The sequence below is a fragment of the Scleropages formosus genome, chromosome 10 (assembly GCF_900964775.1).
Source record: "Scleropages formosus chromosome 10, fSclFor1.1, whole genome shotgun sequence".
Lineage (NCBI taxonomy): Eukaryota > Metazoa > Chordata > Actinopteri > Osteoglossiformes > Osteoglossidae > Scleropages > Scleropages formosus.
Window position 1 is genome coordinate 13,042,565 of NC_041815.1, and position 13,803 is coordinate 13,056,367.

The 13,803-nt window shown below is 44.5% G+C and overlaps 1 protein-coding gene across 1 annotated transcript; it reads left to right on the plus strand.

Annotated features, from left to right (window-relative positions):
- The first annotated feature begins 8,203 nt into the window (after positions 1 to 8,203).
- On the plus strand, positions 8,204 to 9,688 carry LOC114911679 (olfactory receptor 52D1-like). The gene is made up of 2 exons (XM_029255804.1): positions 8,204 to 8,269; positions 8,701 to 9,688. Exons 1-2 carry the CDS (start codon positions 8,236 to 8,238, stop codon positions 9,675 to 9,677), a joined length of 1,011 nt encoding a protein of 336 aa, XP_029111637.1. The 5' UTR covers positions 8,204 to 8,235; the 3' UTR covers positions 9,678 to 9,688.
- The last annotated feature ends 4,115 nt before the right edge of the window (positions 9,689 to 13,803 follow it).

The window sequence follows — 13,803 nt, forward strand, 5'->3', positions numbered from 1 at the left end:
TTGTCCTTAGCCGACAGACGGGGGAAGCTATCCAATCTTTTAAATAGGGCATTTTCCACTATTTCTGGTGTAGCATAGCATTCCCGAAGTCTTTCCCAGGACAGATGGAGGGCAGCTCTGGGGTCAGTAACATAAACGGCACGGATCCTTCTCACATGCTCAGATGACTCTTTACCCAGCCATTTCACGAGAAGGTCCAACTCTTCACTATATGTGAGCCCCAAGCCCTGTGTCGCGTTGAGGAATGAGGACTGCCATGCTCTGAAGTTCTCTGGCGTGTCATCGAATTTGGAGAGACCAGTGGTCACTAATTCTCTGCGTGCTAGGAACTTGGCAAAGTCTAACATGGTTGAAGTGTTAGCATGAGAAGGATGCTGACCATGTTCTCTGCGTGGGTAATCCGATGGTCGTGAAGTAAGTATGCGTTCAGTTGCACATGCGTGCTGATCTGCTGAGGGTCTGAAGAGATTGAGTGGAGGCTTCTCCTCTGCAGCTACAGGTGTTGTTTGCTGAGTATCATTGTTCGCAGCGTGCCGGATTTCATCGTGATGCGATAAAGCAGGAGTCTGAGTACTGACCTGTGACCGGCACCGCACATATTCTTCCGTGCGCTGCTGAATCACTTGTGGCGAGACAGCGCTCCTCACACTTTGCATGTCATCATTTCCCATAGCTGCGGCTGCTTCTAAGATTTCAGCGTTTACTCGCGCAGCTTCCGCTTCCTTTTCAATCTCCAATGCTTCTAATTCTAGATCTAGCCTAGCTCTCTGCTTTTTTATTTCTAGCTGTCTTTTAGCATAAGCCACCTTGGTAAGAGCTGCTTCAGCTGAGGCTCTAGCCTTGGCAGCAGCCTCCATAATAGATGACTCGGAAGAAGATGAGCGCTTAGAGCTCGCTCTTGATGCTGCATGGACTGAAGAGTTGGGTGAAGATGGACGCTGCATGCTTGCGTTCCTGTATTTTTTCCTTGCACCCACCGCTGGTATAACTTTTCACTGTACTGTTCTCCCTGCGTGTTGTGCACACCCAGTACGTTAACGCAGTTTAACAGCAAGCCAAACTCGATTCTCACGAGCCAGGATTATGAGCATCTTGCTCCTTTATTGTCTCCAAATGTGAAAATGCGAGTGAAACTATAATAAACAGAAACAGTAAAGGAAACTTAGTCTAATTACAACAATCGTCATAATAACTAATTAAATCGTTTGCCGATAGCACACTTAGCATGACACAGCGCGAACTCACACACGCGTTTTACAAGACAATAACGTGGAGTTACGGCTGAATAAACAGAGTTTACATTACAAAGGTCAAACTTAAAAGCACGTAAACATTTTAGCCAATGTCTGCAAGAACTTCACAACTTACAGTTATTGCTTCCACGGGCGTAGGAAAGCACACAGAACTCAAGACGCTTCCACTATGCCTATCGCGACAGTAGCGCATCATGGAAATAGCGCATGTGCACAAATTGCGTATAACTTAGGGAAATAAAGGTTCCGCTCAACAAAGCAATTAATCACATGAACTAAACAAATCTGCGGGCAGAACAATAGGACTTGCTCCACACGTGTCAATCAATAATGAGACAGAAAAACTGCCTGTTTGCAAGATGATTCTCTCAACAGTGAGCATTAAACAAAACCAGAGATAATGCCTTTTTATTTTCACCTACTTTCTACTGGTTGTAATCTTAATGTATCTCAAAGTCCATTTACATATTACAATGAGCCTTTCAAAGTATACTTGTAGCTGCAAAAAAAAAATTACAGAACTTAACTAGATCTTTAAATGAATTCATCTATATGATGCTTTTCTCCAAAGTATAAGCGGGTGGGAGGCAGCACACGGGCAGAGATGGAGTTGTATTGATGGAAAGCTCTTCAAATCCCCCTGCCTCAGACTAATTAATGACAATCAGCTGCAGCCCCTTGAGTGAACTTCATGATGGACATTGAAGCAGCTGGTCTGAAAACTGTTGGAGAGGACTGCTTGGGGAATGTTTTTTGGGTGCTTTTTCTTTCTTTTTTTTTTTTTTTTTTTTTTTGCGGCTTCACGTGAAAGGGCTCTTTTGGTTTAACTAAATCTGTTGTAACTTTTCGACACATGGGGGCAGTTGATAATGTAGTGGAAAATGCTGCTGTCTTTGGCTATAAAGGTTGCAAATTCAAATCCTGTGTACGGGTGTAGTGTAGCTGAGCAAGGTACTTACCCTCCATTGCTCTTGTAAACATTAACCAGCTGTATAAATGGGTAAATAAGTTTAAGTAGCTTAACATTGTAACTTGCTTTGAGGTAAAGTGTGAGAGCGCAATAAAAGGAGAGGGTATTACAGCAATTAATTGCACCCAGCAGCATAGAGGGATTATCTTAAACATGACTGGATTTAAATTTATTTTACATTGTAAGTAATTTATCTAGCAGTGTAAATCACCTTGGTGAATAAGGTGTGTGGAGTGAAAACATAACATAGAGTTCATTGGAAATCAATTTGGAAAAAAAACATCTGCTAAATAAAAAGTTCAAATCTATTGTCATAACGGGGGTCCGGAAAAAGCAACGGACACAGCTGCAGGCTCATTCATTTATCAAATGGACTAGGCACAAGAATGATCGAGAGTTGTTCGGGGTCGATCGATCGGCAGATTGTTATGGCGAATAAAGGAGGCTGAACCCAAGTGCACAATCATTTATTCAGTACCAAAGGATTAGACGTGATCTCATGGTCAGGGACAGGTCAAGGACAGACATATGGCTGGTCAATCGGTGAACTGAGCGGAGAGGAGGATCTGAAGTCATGGTTGGGGGGCAAGGCGGGTGGTCGTTACTAAAAAGACATGGAACGGAACTGGGGAATGATGAGAAACAGGAGTTGGAAAAGGTGAGGTAGGTTAGAAAGGACAGTGGGGACAGTTGTCTCAAGTAATATGCTGCAACTGGGAAGTGGTAGAATGGGGGTTTTTGTGGACTAGTGCTCCAGTTGAACTCGGGTGCTTAATTGAAGCCTATCCTGTGGAGGCATGGGTCAGAGAATTGTGTGTATATTTCGCCCAAGGTTAGCATCATATCCACTGTTGTGGCTTCTCTGTACAATAACTATGAAGGAACCGGCTGATGTCCTGTTGGAGCCATTCTACTTGTCCATTCGCCTGGGGATGATACCCCGACGTTTGGCTCACATTCACTCCCAACTTCCGCCAGAAGGCTTTCCACACCCAGGAGGTGAATTGAGGTCCTCGGTCAGTCACGATGTCCTCTGGTAAGCCGAAGAGGCGAAACACGTGGAGGAAGAGGAGCTCGGCTGTTTCCAAGGCTGTAGGGAGCTTGGGGAGAGGTACCAGATGGCAGGCCTTGGAGAGCCTATCGATGATGGTCAGTATAGTGGTCTTACCTTCGGAACTGGGGAGATATTTGAGGAAGTCCAGGGTGATGTGGGACCACGGGTGATTAGGCACCGGCAGGGGTTCCAGGAGTCCCCCGGGCTTCTGAGTCGACGGTTTGACTTGGGTGCAGATCCTGCAAGCCTGAATGAAGTCTTGCACATCCTCTGGTAGGGATGGTCACCAAAAGTGTTTCTGCAGGAGAGTCTGGGTTTTGCTGAACCCTGGGTGCCCAGCCACAGGATGATTGTGGGCCCACTGCAGAATGGTGGGGCGCATGCTGGTGGGAACATATTGTTTTCCAGCGGGCTTACCCAGCGGTTCGGGTTCGGCTGCCTGGGCTTGGGCGAGGTCTTTGTGGAAGTCCCATTGCACAAGTGCTACGATGCAGGTCCTAGGTAGGATGAACTCTGGGGTTCATTTGGTTGGCTCTTGCTCATGCATTCGTGACAGGGCATCCGTCTTGGTGTTCTTACTGCCGGGCCTGTAGGTCACAGTGAAATTAAAACAAGTAAAGAAGAGGGCCCACCTGGCTTGTTGGGGCTTCAAATGTCGGGCAGTTTGTGAATATTCCAAGTTCTTGTGGTTAGTGAAGACGACAAAGGGGTGTCTGGCCCCCTCGACCCAGTGCCTCCACTCTTCCAGGGCATGTTTGACCGCCAGAAGCTCCCGGCTTCCGATGTCGTAGTTATGCTCGGCCTGGAACAATTTTTGGGAAAAGAAGGCACAGGGGCCCCCTGGCGTTGAGACAGCATGGCTCCTACCCCCGTTTCGGAGGCATTGACCTCCGTGACAAACTGCAACTCTGGATTCGGGTGATGGAGGATGGGCGCTGACGTAAATGAGTGTTTCAGGGTATTGAAGGCTCGTTAAGCCTCCTCTGTCCAGGGGAGCCGAGCCTTCTTGCTGGCGGCGAATGCAGTTAAAGGGGTGGCAACAGTACTGAAACCCTTATAAAGCGGCGTTAAAAGTTGGCAAATCCCAGGAACCGTTGTAGAGCCTTCACGGTCAGAGGATGAGGACACTGGAGGACGGTTTTTACCTTGCCCGAGTCTATGGCGAGTCTGTCGCTGCTGAGCACGAATCCCAGGAACGAGACTTGTGTCTGATGGAACTGGCACTTTTCCTCTTTAACGAAGAGGCGATGTTGAAGCAACCGACGTAGGACTTGCCGCACGTGTGACACATGCTGTTCCATGGATTGGGAATAGATCAGAATATCATCTTGGTAGACCAGAACACCATGATTCACCAGGTCTCTTAGGAGATGGTTAACAAAGGCCTGAAACACACTGGGCGCATTAGAAAGACCGAAAGGCATAACCAAGTACTCGTAGTGACCAAGGGTGGTACTGAAGGCGGGCTTCCACTCGTCACCCTCTCAGATCCTGATTAAGTTATAAACACTTCGAAGGTCCAACTTCGTGAATCACTTGGCACAGTGGACGTGTTCTAGAGCGGCTGTGATTAGAGGCAATGGGTGTGGGTACCGGACAGTTATACGGTTCAACCCCCTATAGTCTATACAGGGATGGAGGCCACCGCCTTTCTTCTCAATTAAAAAGAACCCAGCTGCAGCAGGAGAGGTGGACGGACGCATTATACCTGCGGCCAGTGCCTCGGTTATGTATTGCTGCATGGCCTCTTGTTCAGGCAGAGACAGGGGGTAGACCCAGCCTCGAGGGGGGGGGTGGGTTGTAGTCCCCGGGACAAGGTCAATGGCACAGTCCCAGAGTCGGTGCGGATGTGGTGAGGCGGTAGTACGGAGGCCTGCTCCTTCCTAAAGACCTCCACCAGGTCTTGATATTCCCTCGGGACGTTCACCTGCTGGGGAGAGTTCGAACACTCGACAGAGGTGGCTCTGCATGGCAACCACAAACAGTTCTCATCACACTGAGGTCCCCAAGCCACCAGTTCCCCTGTACTCCATCGGAAGATGGGGTCATGCAGGGCGAGCCATGGAAAACCGAGAATAACTGGTACCTCGGGCAAAGCGATGAGATAGAACTGCAGATTTTCTTTGTGGCAGGCCTCCACCTCCAAGTGCAAGGGCTCGGTCCAGGTATTGACGAACCCTTGTCCCAGTGGCTGCCCATTGAGCATGCTGACTCTCAGCCGGACATTCCACCAGCGCCGGGGAATGCTGTTTTTATTCACAAAGCCTGCGTCCATGAAACAGCCCTCAGCTCCCGAATCAACGAGGGCGTGTGTCGTAGCAGTGCGTTCCCCCCAGGACAAGACTATGGGAACTGTGAGACAGTTACACCGCAATGTCCTATTCACCTTAGGCTCTGAGCGGGCCGGACAGTCGGCACAGAAATGTCTGGAGCTCCTAAAATAGAGATATAAACGGTCCCGGAGTCTGCGCTGTCATTCTTCAGGGGTGATTTGTCCGTGCCCGACCTGCATGGGCTCCAACTCAGCTCGGTTAGTGGAGGACCCTTCCATGGCCGGCTTCGGACGAGGGCTTCGATCCTGTGTGAGATTGTCCGGCATCGCCACCGTCTTGATAAAGCGATCGAGCATCCAGTTTTCTCCACTAAAGGCCAGCTCCCTTTTCAACCCGGGGTTCAAGCCGTGATGGAACTGGGCTAATAGAGCAGTTTTGATCCAGCCACTCCACTCAGCCAAGGTCCGGAATTCAACCGCATAGTCAGCAACACACCGGTCGCCTTGACTGTGCTCTATGAGGCGTTCACTGGCGATCTGGTCTTTGTTAGGAAGCCCAAACATCACTTGGAAGCGTGCCTTGAAATCCTGGTAGGAGCCCTTGGAACAGCTCCCCCATGCGGCAGTGGCCCAATCCAGAACTCAGCCAGTCAGGAGAGAGGGAGATCATGTAAGTAATCCGGCTCTGGTCAGAGTGATAAACCTGTGGCAGACTGACGAAGATGAGTTCACACTGCATAAGGAACCAAGAACAACAAGACGGGGTGCCATCATACCTTACCGGAGTTGCCAGCCACGTATTTTGTTCTGGAAGCCGGGGGGGGGGGGTTGGTGGTCATTCCAGGCCAGTTCTGGTGGTAGCATCAGTATCCCCCATTCGTGTAAAGCGCTTAAGCGCTTACCAGATCCTGAAAGGCTTCCTTCAGGTGGTTTAATGTGTCTGACCGTGTGTTACCAGCAATGCCCTCTGGGAGGCAAATGCATGCTGGAAGCGCTCTTGCTCCGCTGGGTCCGAAGCTGGGAACCTTCTGTTATGTTTTCCTCTTGGAACTCAGACGCCTGGCCCAAGTACGGGGCTCACAATGTTTTAATCAAGGAAAATACAAAACTCATCAAAAAACAGGCAGGGGTCACCAAGGCACGAATGTAGGCAAAAGGAGAATCCTGTAGGCAGGAGGTCGAAGAGATACCAGGAGGACTTGAAGAGACGGGAGACGGGTTCGGGAACAAGGGTAAGGAGATTGGGAAACAGGGGTGAGAAGGAGAGCACATGCAATACACAGATGACTAGCAAGGCTGAACTAAGGCTTTGCGTCTTGTTGCGCTCTGAGCTCACACTTATGCGGGTGTCCCATGATCCACTGCCAGTGTTCCTTGTTGCGTGGACATGGAGGGTGTAACAGTTGTTAAATACAGTTTTGTACAACCCCAATTCCAAAAAAATGGGACAGTATGAAAAAAGATAATGAAAACAAAAAGAGGTGATTTGTAAATTTACTTAGATTTGTTCTCAAACAAAAACTAAAAAGATAAGGTATTTCATGTTTTACCTAATCAGCTGCATTGTTTTTTGAAGATATACGCTTATTCTGAAATCGTCTGCAACACGTTCCAAAAAAATTGGAACAGTCGAGTGTTTACCTCTTTAACATTATAATGTCTTTCACACACACACACACACATTTTCAGAACCACTTGTCCCATACAGGGTCGCGGGGAACCGGTGCCAGTCCGTTGCAAGGCACCCCAAGCGGGACTCGAACCCTAGACCCACCAGAGAGCAGGACTGTGGTCCAACCCACTGTGCCACTGCGCCTCCCCTCTAATGTCTTTCAGTAACACTTATTAATGATTTGGGCACTGAAGACACCAGTTGGTTAAGTTTAGCAAGTAGAATTTTGCCCCATTCATCCATTATGTAGGTCTTCGGCTACAGTTGTACAGGACTTTCGTTGACGTATTTTGTGCTTCATAATGTGCAGCACACTCTCAGTCGGAGACATGTCAGGAGTGCAGGCAGGCCAATCTAGTTCTAGTACTCTGCTTAAGAAGCCATGCACTTCTAATCCAAGAAGAATGTGCTTTGGCATTGTCCTGCTGGAAAATGTAGGGACGTCCCTGGAAAAAAATGGCATCGGGATGGCATCGGGATGGTTTGTATTTTTCTACATTAATGGTGCCCTCATAGATACAAAATTTACCCATACCATGAGCACTGACACATCCCCATATCATGACATGCACTGGCTTCTGAACTGCTGATAGCAGCTTGGATGGCCCTTTTCCTCTTTGGCCCAGAGAACATGACAGCTGTTTTTTTCCAAACCTATTTGAATTTCTGACTTGTCAGACCACAAACATGAGTGTACTGCGGTACTCTCTGCCTAAGATGACACCGAGCCCAGAGAAGCCAGCGGTGCTTCTAGGATTTATGGCTTCTGCTTTGCAAAAAACTGCCAGAAACACAAATACGTACTCTTCATTCTGACTCAAGATGTTATCCAGGACATAGAGCTCCCAGTTCCAAGCCAGTCCTTCAAAGTTGAACTCTTGTTTACTCTTGTCTTTAACCAGAGAGCCAGCAGTCTACCAAGGGAATACAGAACAGCAGATTTAAGCAGCAGGAGGTCAGACTTGTTGGAGTTTCAGGAACCTGAAAGTGAAGAAGGCTTTGGTTTTGGACTGTATGACCTACAGCATTCAACAGTGGAACCTGGAATGTAAAACACTTTTGCCATTTTTTTATTTCTCTCTGTACGAAAAAGAAAACGCATCATGCTCTTTGTATGATTTATTTCTTGTGAATTATATAGATTGCAAGATCAGATATAAAAGGAATCCTGGGCTGCCTTTTCAGAATCATTAATATTATCAATCAATAATCATTTCAAAACATAATTATTACTTAGATCAGTAAAGTTTTTAACTTTTTATAGTGTTTAATATGTATGTATCATGTATATCAATGTTTGGGTACATGGCACTTAAAAGTAGCGGAGAAAGTTCTGCTGTATACCTGTAGTTAAAACTTGAACATGCACAGCTGTTTGTGCTTTATGATTTACATTTTGAAATAATGCTTCTCTTCAATACATGAAATAAAGTTACTGCTAGATACTAATTGAAACATTTACTTTCTCCCATTTTCTAGGTGTTTTTGAAAGTGCCACACTGTGCAGCAAGATGTCGGAATATGCAGCAAGAAATATCTCTCACACGGACTTCATACTAAGTGGCTTCTCTGGATCCAGAGAGTGGAAACAACTTCTCTTCATCCCATTTTTCCTCTTGTTTGTAATGTCAGTCACTGCAAACTCCATGATTATATTTATAATCTTATCGCACAGGGCTCTGCATTCTCCAATGTACCTGCTGATTTGTGTGATGGCTTTTGTTGATTTGGTTATACCAATATTCTTTGTTCCAAATATGCTTCTTAATCTCCTGTTTAACTGGAACCATATTTCTCTGATGGGTTGCCTGGTTCAGATGTTCTGCATTCTCTTTTTTCAAACAGTGCAGACTACTATCTTGCTGTGGATGGCCCTGGATCGTTTCTACGCCATCTGCACTCCACTACATTACAATGAACACATGAGATTCTCTGCATTCCTGAAATTTGTTATTATATTGTTGCTCAGAAATGCAGTTTTCATTTCAGCAATAGTTGGCCTGGCTCGATCTTTGTCATACTGCCAGTCCAATGAGATTAAGCACTGCTTCTGTGAACACATGGCATTGGTCACCCTTGCATGTGGTCCCATATATGTTAACAGTGTTGTAGGACTATGTGCTGCTTTCTTCACCTTAGCAGCTGATGTCCTTTTTATTGTGTTTTCCTATGTTAGAATATTTGTCTCTCTGTTTAAATCAGGCAGACCTAGTCAAAAAGCACTCAGTACATGCATCACTCATATTATTGTCATGTTTGTGGGTTTAATTTTTGCCTTAACATCGTTCCTTTCCTACAGAATAAAAAATGACATGTCATCAAACAGTCATATGACGATCAGCACAATGTATTTGCTTTTGCCTGCCTGTTTAAATCCAATAATTTATGGTATCAGGACAAAAGAAATAAGACAGCAAGTAATAAAAGTAATGAAGTGTGGAAAAAAGTCCCCATAAGACTCAAGTAAGCCAGCTGAAATAAAAAGATACTGATTTACAAACATGTATCTTAACTGTATTTCTTAAATATCTTTTTAAGATGCACATGTTTGGTTGGTTATTACATACTGTTAACTTGAAATGTTCTCATGAGAGAAATAATCTTAAAAATGATTTAAATGTATTTCTTGCATAAGTCAATGGATCAAAACAATAAAGCAAGCTGTGACACATCCTGAAAAAATAGTTTTGCCATTTTTGTCATATTTCTGGGAACTTTCCATTTTTTCAACAAAACAGAAAAAAATACAACACATCATTAAACATCACAGTGTTAAATAATGGTTACAACACCAGCTCATTCTGTTGCACAGATGATTAAGCAAAATAGTAAGAATGTTATATTGTAAAATACAATACAGGCAATCAATAATACACAGAGCAGTCAGGAAACTTAAGTCAATAGCTTTCATAAATTGAAGTTCATGAACTACGGGTAATTTTACACGGTGCTGTTTGGTCGAGGAGGCATGCTGTGCAGCAATGATCAGGTCTGTCAGCAGCATGTATGGAGATGAGCTGACCATCCTTTTTCCTCTGTCTGTTGTGGCTTAAGTTTGTAGCTCTTACACAAGGTTGTCAAGACGAAGGCTGATGGAGTTATTTAATAGGCTTATTAATATGTACTAGTAGTTGAATGCAAAGGTTGCTGCTTTGAGGGTACTTAGCCAAAATTGCTCTAGTAAAATTTTGTTGTTGTATAAATGGGTAAATAGTTGTAGGCTGCTTTGGAGAAAAGTGTCACACAAATGAATAAATGTAAATGTAGTTATGCGGCATTTTAAGACGAGATACGGATTAACGCACATCTCAGTTGTGCTCAGGCAGGACAATCCACATGCTGGATAGTTTCCCTGGTGATGAAGGAGGCATAGTATCAGGCAAAGGAGCAATTTTTGGGTACATTGCTTAGGAACGCTGGCTCTTTCATTCATTCATGTCAGACATGTTCGAAAAAAAGGAGGACAGGCAGATTGAATTGGAAGACAAGGTGCCACTATTATTCCCCACCTCTAACTCCAAATTACTTGCCATGTTTAAAGGATCCTTCGCAGTCACACAGTGAGTAAGGGATGTAGATTATGAGGTCAATAAGAATGACAGGGTAATAGTTGGATCATCTCACTTCGTTAAAAATCAGTATAGCTGAATTCACACATTCCTTGCAATGCCTAACTTGGACAAAGTCGAACATGGAATACTGGCTTTCCTCTCAGCACAAGCATGATTTACTGACATTCTGGAATAAGCAAAAACAGAATTCTAGTGTGTTAAGTCTCGCATTTTACTTCGATTTCTAAAACACTTGCATCTGCACTGGACTATGCATCTTGTTTAATATGGTTCAAATCTCAACGTAGGTGCAAAAATAGGCAAGTGGGAGAAGTCATGACCACGTATGTCTTATCCTCTATCTCCCCACCACAACCCCACATTATTGAAAGGTTACACGCTAAATCTCAGTGTCAATTTTTTTCTCTGTCAAACACATTTCAGATAAAGAAACCAAAGTGACATGGCTGAAGAAATTCATCAAAACAACTTGTCTTTCTACCTGGTAGGGAGCATTAGATTTCTATCACATAACATCAGCATTGACATTGCAACAGACATTAACATCTTTTTAGGTATAGGTATACTGTACATAATTTTTCCTGATACTGTGAACCCCATTATTTGAGTCTGGACCAAGGAAATAAGGAATGTCATTCTAAAAATGTTCAAGGTGAGGTCACATAAAATGAAAAATATAAATGTGTCAACAGTGAAAGTTTAATCTTGGTGCATCAGCAACTTTTCCCAATGAAAAGCTTCAACTGATAACACACACACACACACACACACACAGAACCACTTGTCCCATACGGGGAGCCAGAGCCTAACCCGGCAACACGGGGCGTAAGGCTAGAGTGGGAGGGGACACACCCAGGACAGGACGCCAGTCCACCTCAAGGCACCCCAAGCGGGACTCAAACCCCAGACCCACTGGAGAGCACAACCCACTCCAACCCACTGCCCCACTGCGCCACTGCACCACCACACCACCGCACCCCCTCTTCAACTGATTACACAATGAATATAATCTTACAGCACAGTTGAAAGTTCAGTAGGAGCTGCGAAAGAAGTTAGTCAGATTTCCACAGTATATTAAAAGAATTCATTCTTTTACAATGGCTGGTCATTTGAAATATACAGTATAAAGAAAAAACACGAATATTAATAAAAAAACATGAATTTTCAGGAGGAAAACATTTTCCAATGCTGAATGTGAATTATTATGTGATCATATATTAGAAAACGTTGACAAAATTAGCTAGAGCAGAAACTCACTCGCATTAAATCAATGCCTTTACATTTGTACAAATTTTATTTGAAGGCCACAGCAAGTAGCGCTGCTGTCTCACAGCGCCTCGGTGGTGTGAGGGGACGTGGGTTCGATCCCTGCTCAGTCTGTGTGGAGTTTGCATGTCCCCCCCTGTCTGCATGGGTTCCCTCCTACTGTCCAAAGACATGATGTTCAGGTTCTCCATAGTGTGAGAGTAACACAGAGAGAGTATGTTCCACTGGTGTATGGAGGAGTGACCCATTGTTAGTATTGTATCTAGCAGTGTAAGTAACCTTGGTGAATAAGGTGTGTGGCCTGATAACACTACATAGAGTTCACTGGAAGTCACTTTGGAGAAAAGCATCTGCTAAATAAATGTAATGTATTATGATATGGCTTTGGCTTTAATTTCAGCTGTAGGCCTAAGTCTGAATAACACCTGTATTTTGCAAGGTGAACCATCAGAAGAAACATCTGTTGTGAAAAGTCAAAAGTTTCAACTCAAGCTCAATTTTCTTTCAAGCTAAAGTACCATCTTCTGGTGAAATAGTCTGAAGAAAAAAGATATTTTTTATAACACAAACATATTTTTAGCTCGTTTTAAGAACTTGTTTAAAGCCCATCATGTAAACTTAAAAATGGCATTTTATTTTAATGTATAATATAACAATGAAGTCTGAAACCATTGCTCAACTTCCAGGCATGCAGGGCCTTTCTGAGAGCAAAACTGTCCGCTGTCGATGAATAGGATGATGGTCCTGTGTTTCTGTCTGAAGCTCCTCTTCTAGGGAATACCATAGGTAATAAAAAGGGAAATCTTAGGGACTCAATGCACAGCACACAACAGGTACGTAATGAGGACCAGTGATAAACAAGGATGTGTCCTAATCACTTCTTGCACCACTGTTAACACAATTAGGCTGCAACTTTTAAATGACCAGCAGAAGGAGAAACAACACTCATGGGCAATCTTTGAGGGCAGAAAACTACTTCCATCAAAACACACACACACACACACACATTTTCAGAACCGCTTGTCCCATACGGGGTCACGGGGAACCGGAGCCTACCCGGCAACACAGGGCGTAAGGCCAGAGGGGGAGGGGACACACCCAGGACGGGACGCCAGTCCGTCGCAAGGCACCCCAAGCGGGACATGAACCCCAGACCCACCGGAGAGCAGGACTGCGGTCCAACCCACTGCGCCACCGCACCCCCTTCCATCAAAACACCTGAGCCTAATTTTCTAAAACCCTTATACATTAATCAGGGAACACTTGTTAAAGGGAGTACCAACTTGGGAAAAACGAAACAACCCAGGAAATCAGGACAATACACACAGAAACACAGATCAGGTTCTTCTTTTCATGCAGCTGTAAGTGTGATCGGTGCTCAGTAATTTTATGGCTTTTAACAGTGTCATAAGAGTTGTGTACAGACTAATACCAAAGTGATTTTACTGCGTAAAACTGCTGCCAATTGTTACAACAAGTGGCAAATTTCCAAAGATATAAATATTTCCCAGTTTCCTGCTTTCAGCTGTATTTTCTTCACTTTTCCCTTCATTTTGTTCAATGCATTTTTGTTGTGTAACAAATGTCACCAGTGATTACAATGCTAGCTAGTTTTTGTCAATAAAACAAAATAAAACAGGAATGTAGGACTTGCTCCACACGTGTCAATCAATAATGAGACAGAAAAACTGCCTGTTTGCAAGATGATTCTCTCAACAGTGAGCATTAAACAAAACCAGAGATA

Bases quoted from the DNA above. Each gene is read 5' to 3' on its own strand.
- LOC114911679 (XM_029255804.1), top strand. From the start codon at position 8,236: ATGACCTACAGCATTCAACAGTGGAACCTGGAAT. The intron at 8,270-8,700 runs GTAAAACACTTT...CCCATTTTCTAG, and splicing joins TCAACAGTGGAACCTGGAAT to GTGTTTTTGAAAGTGCCACA.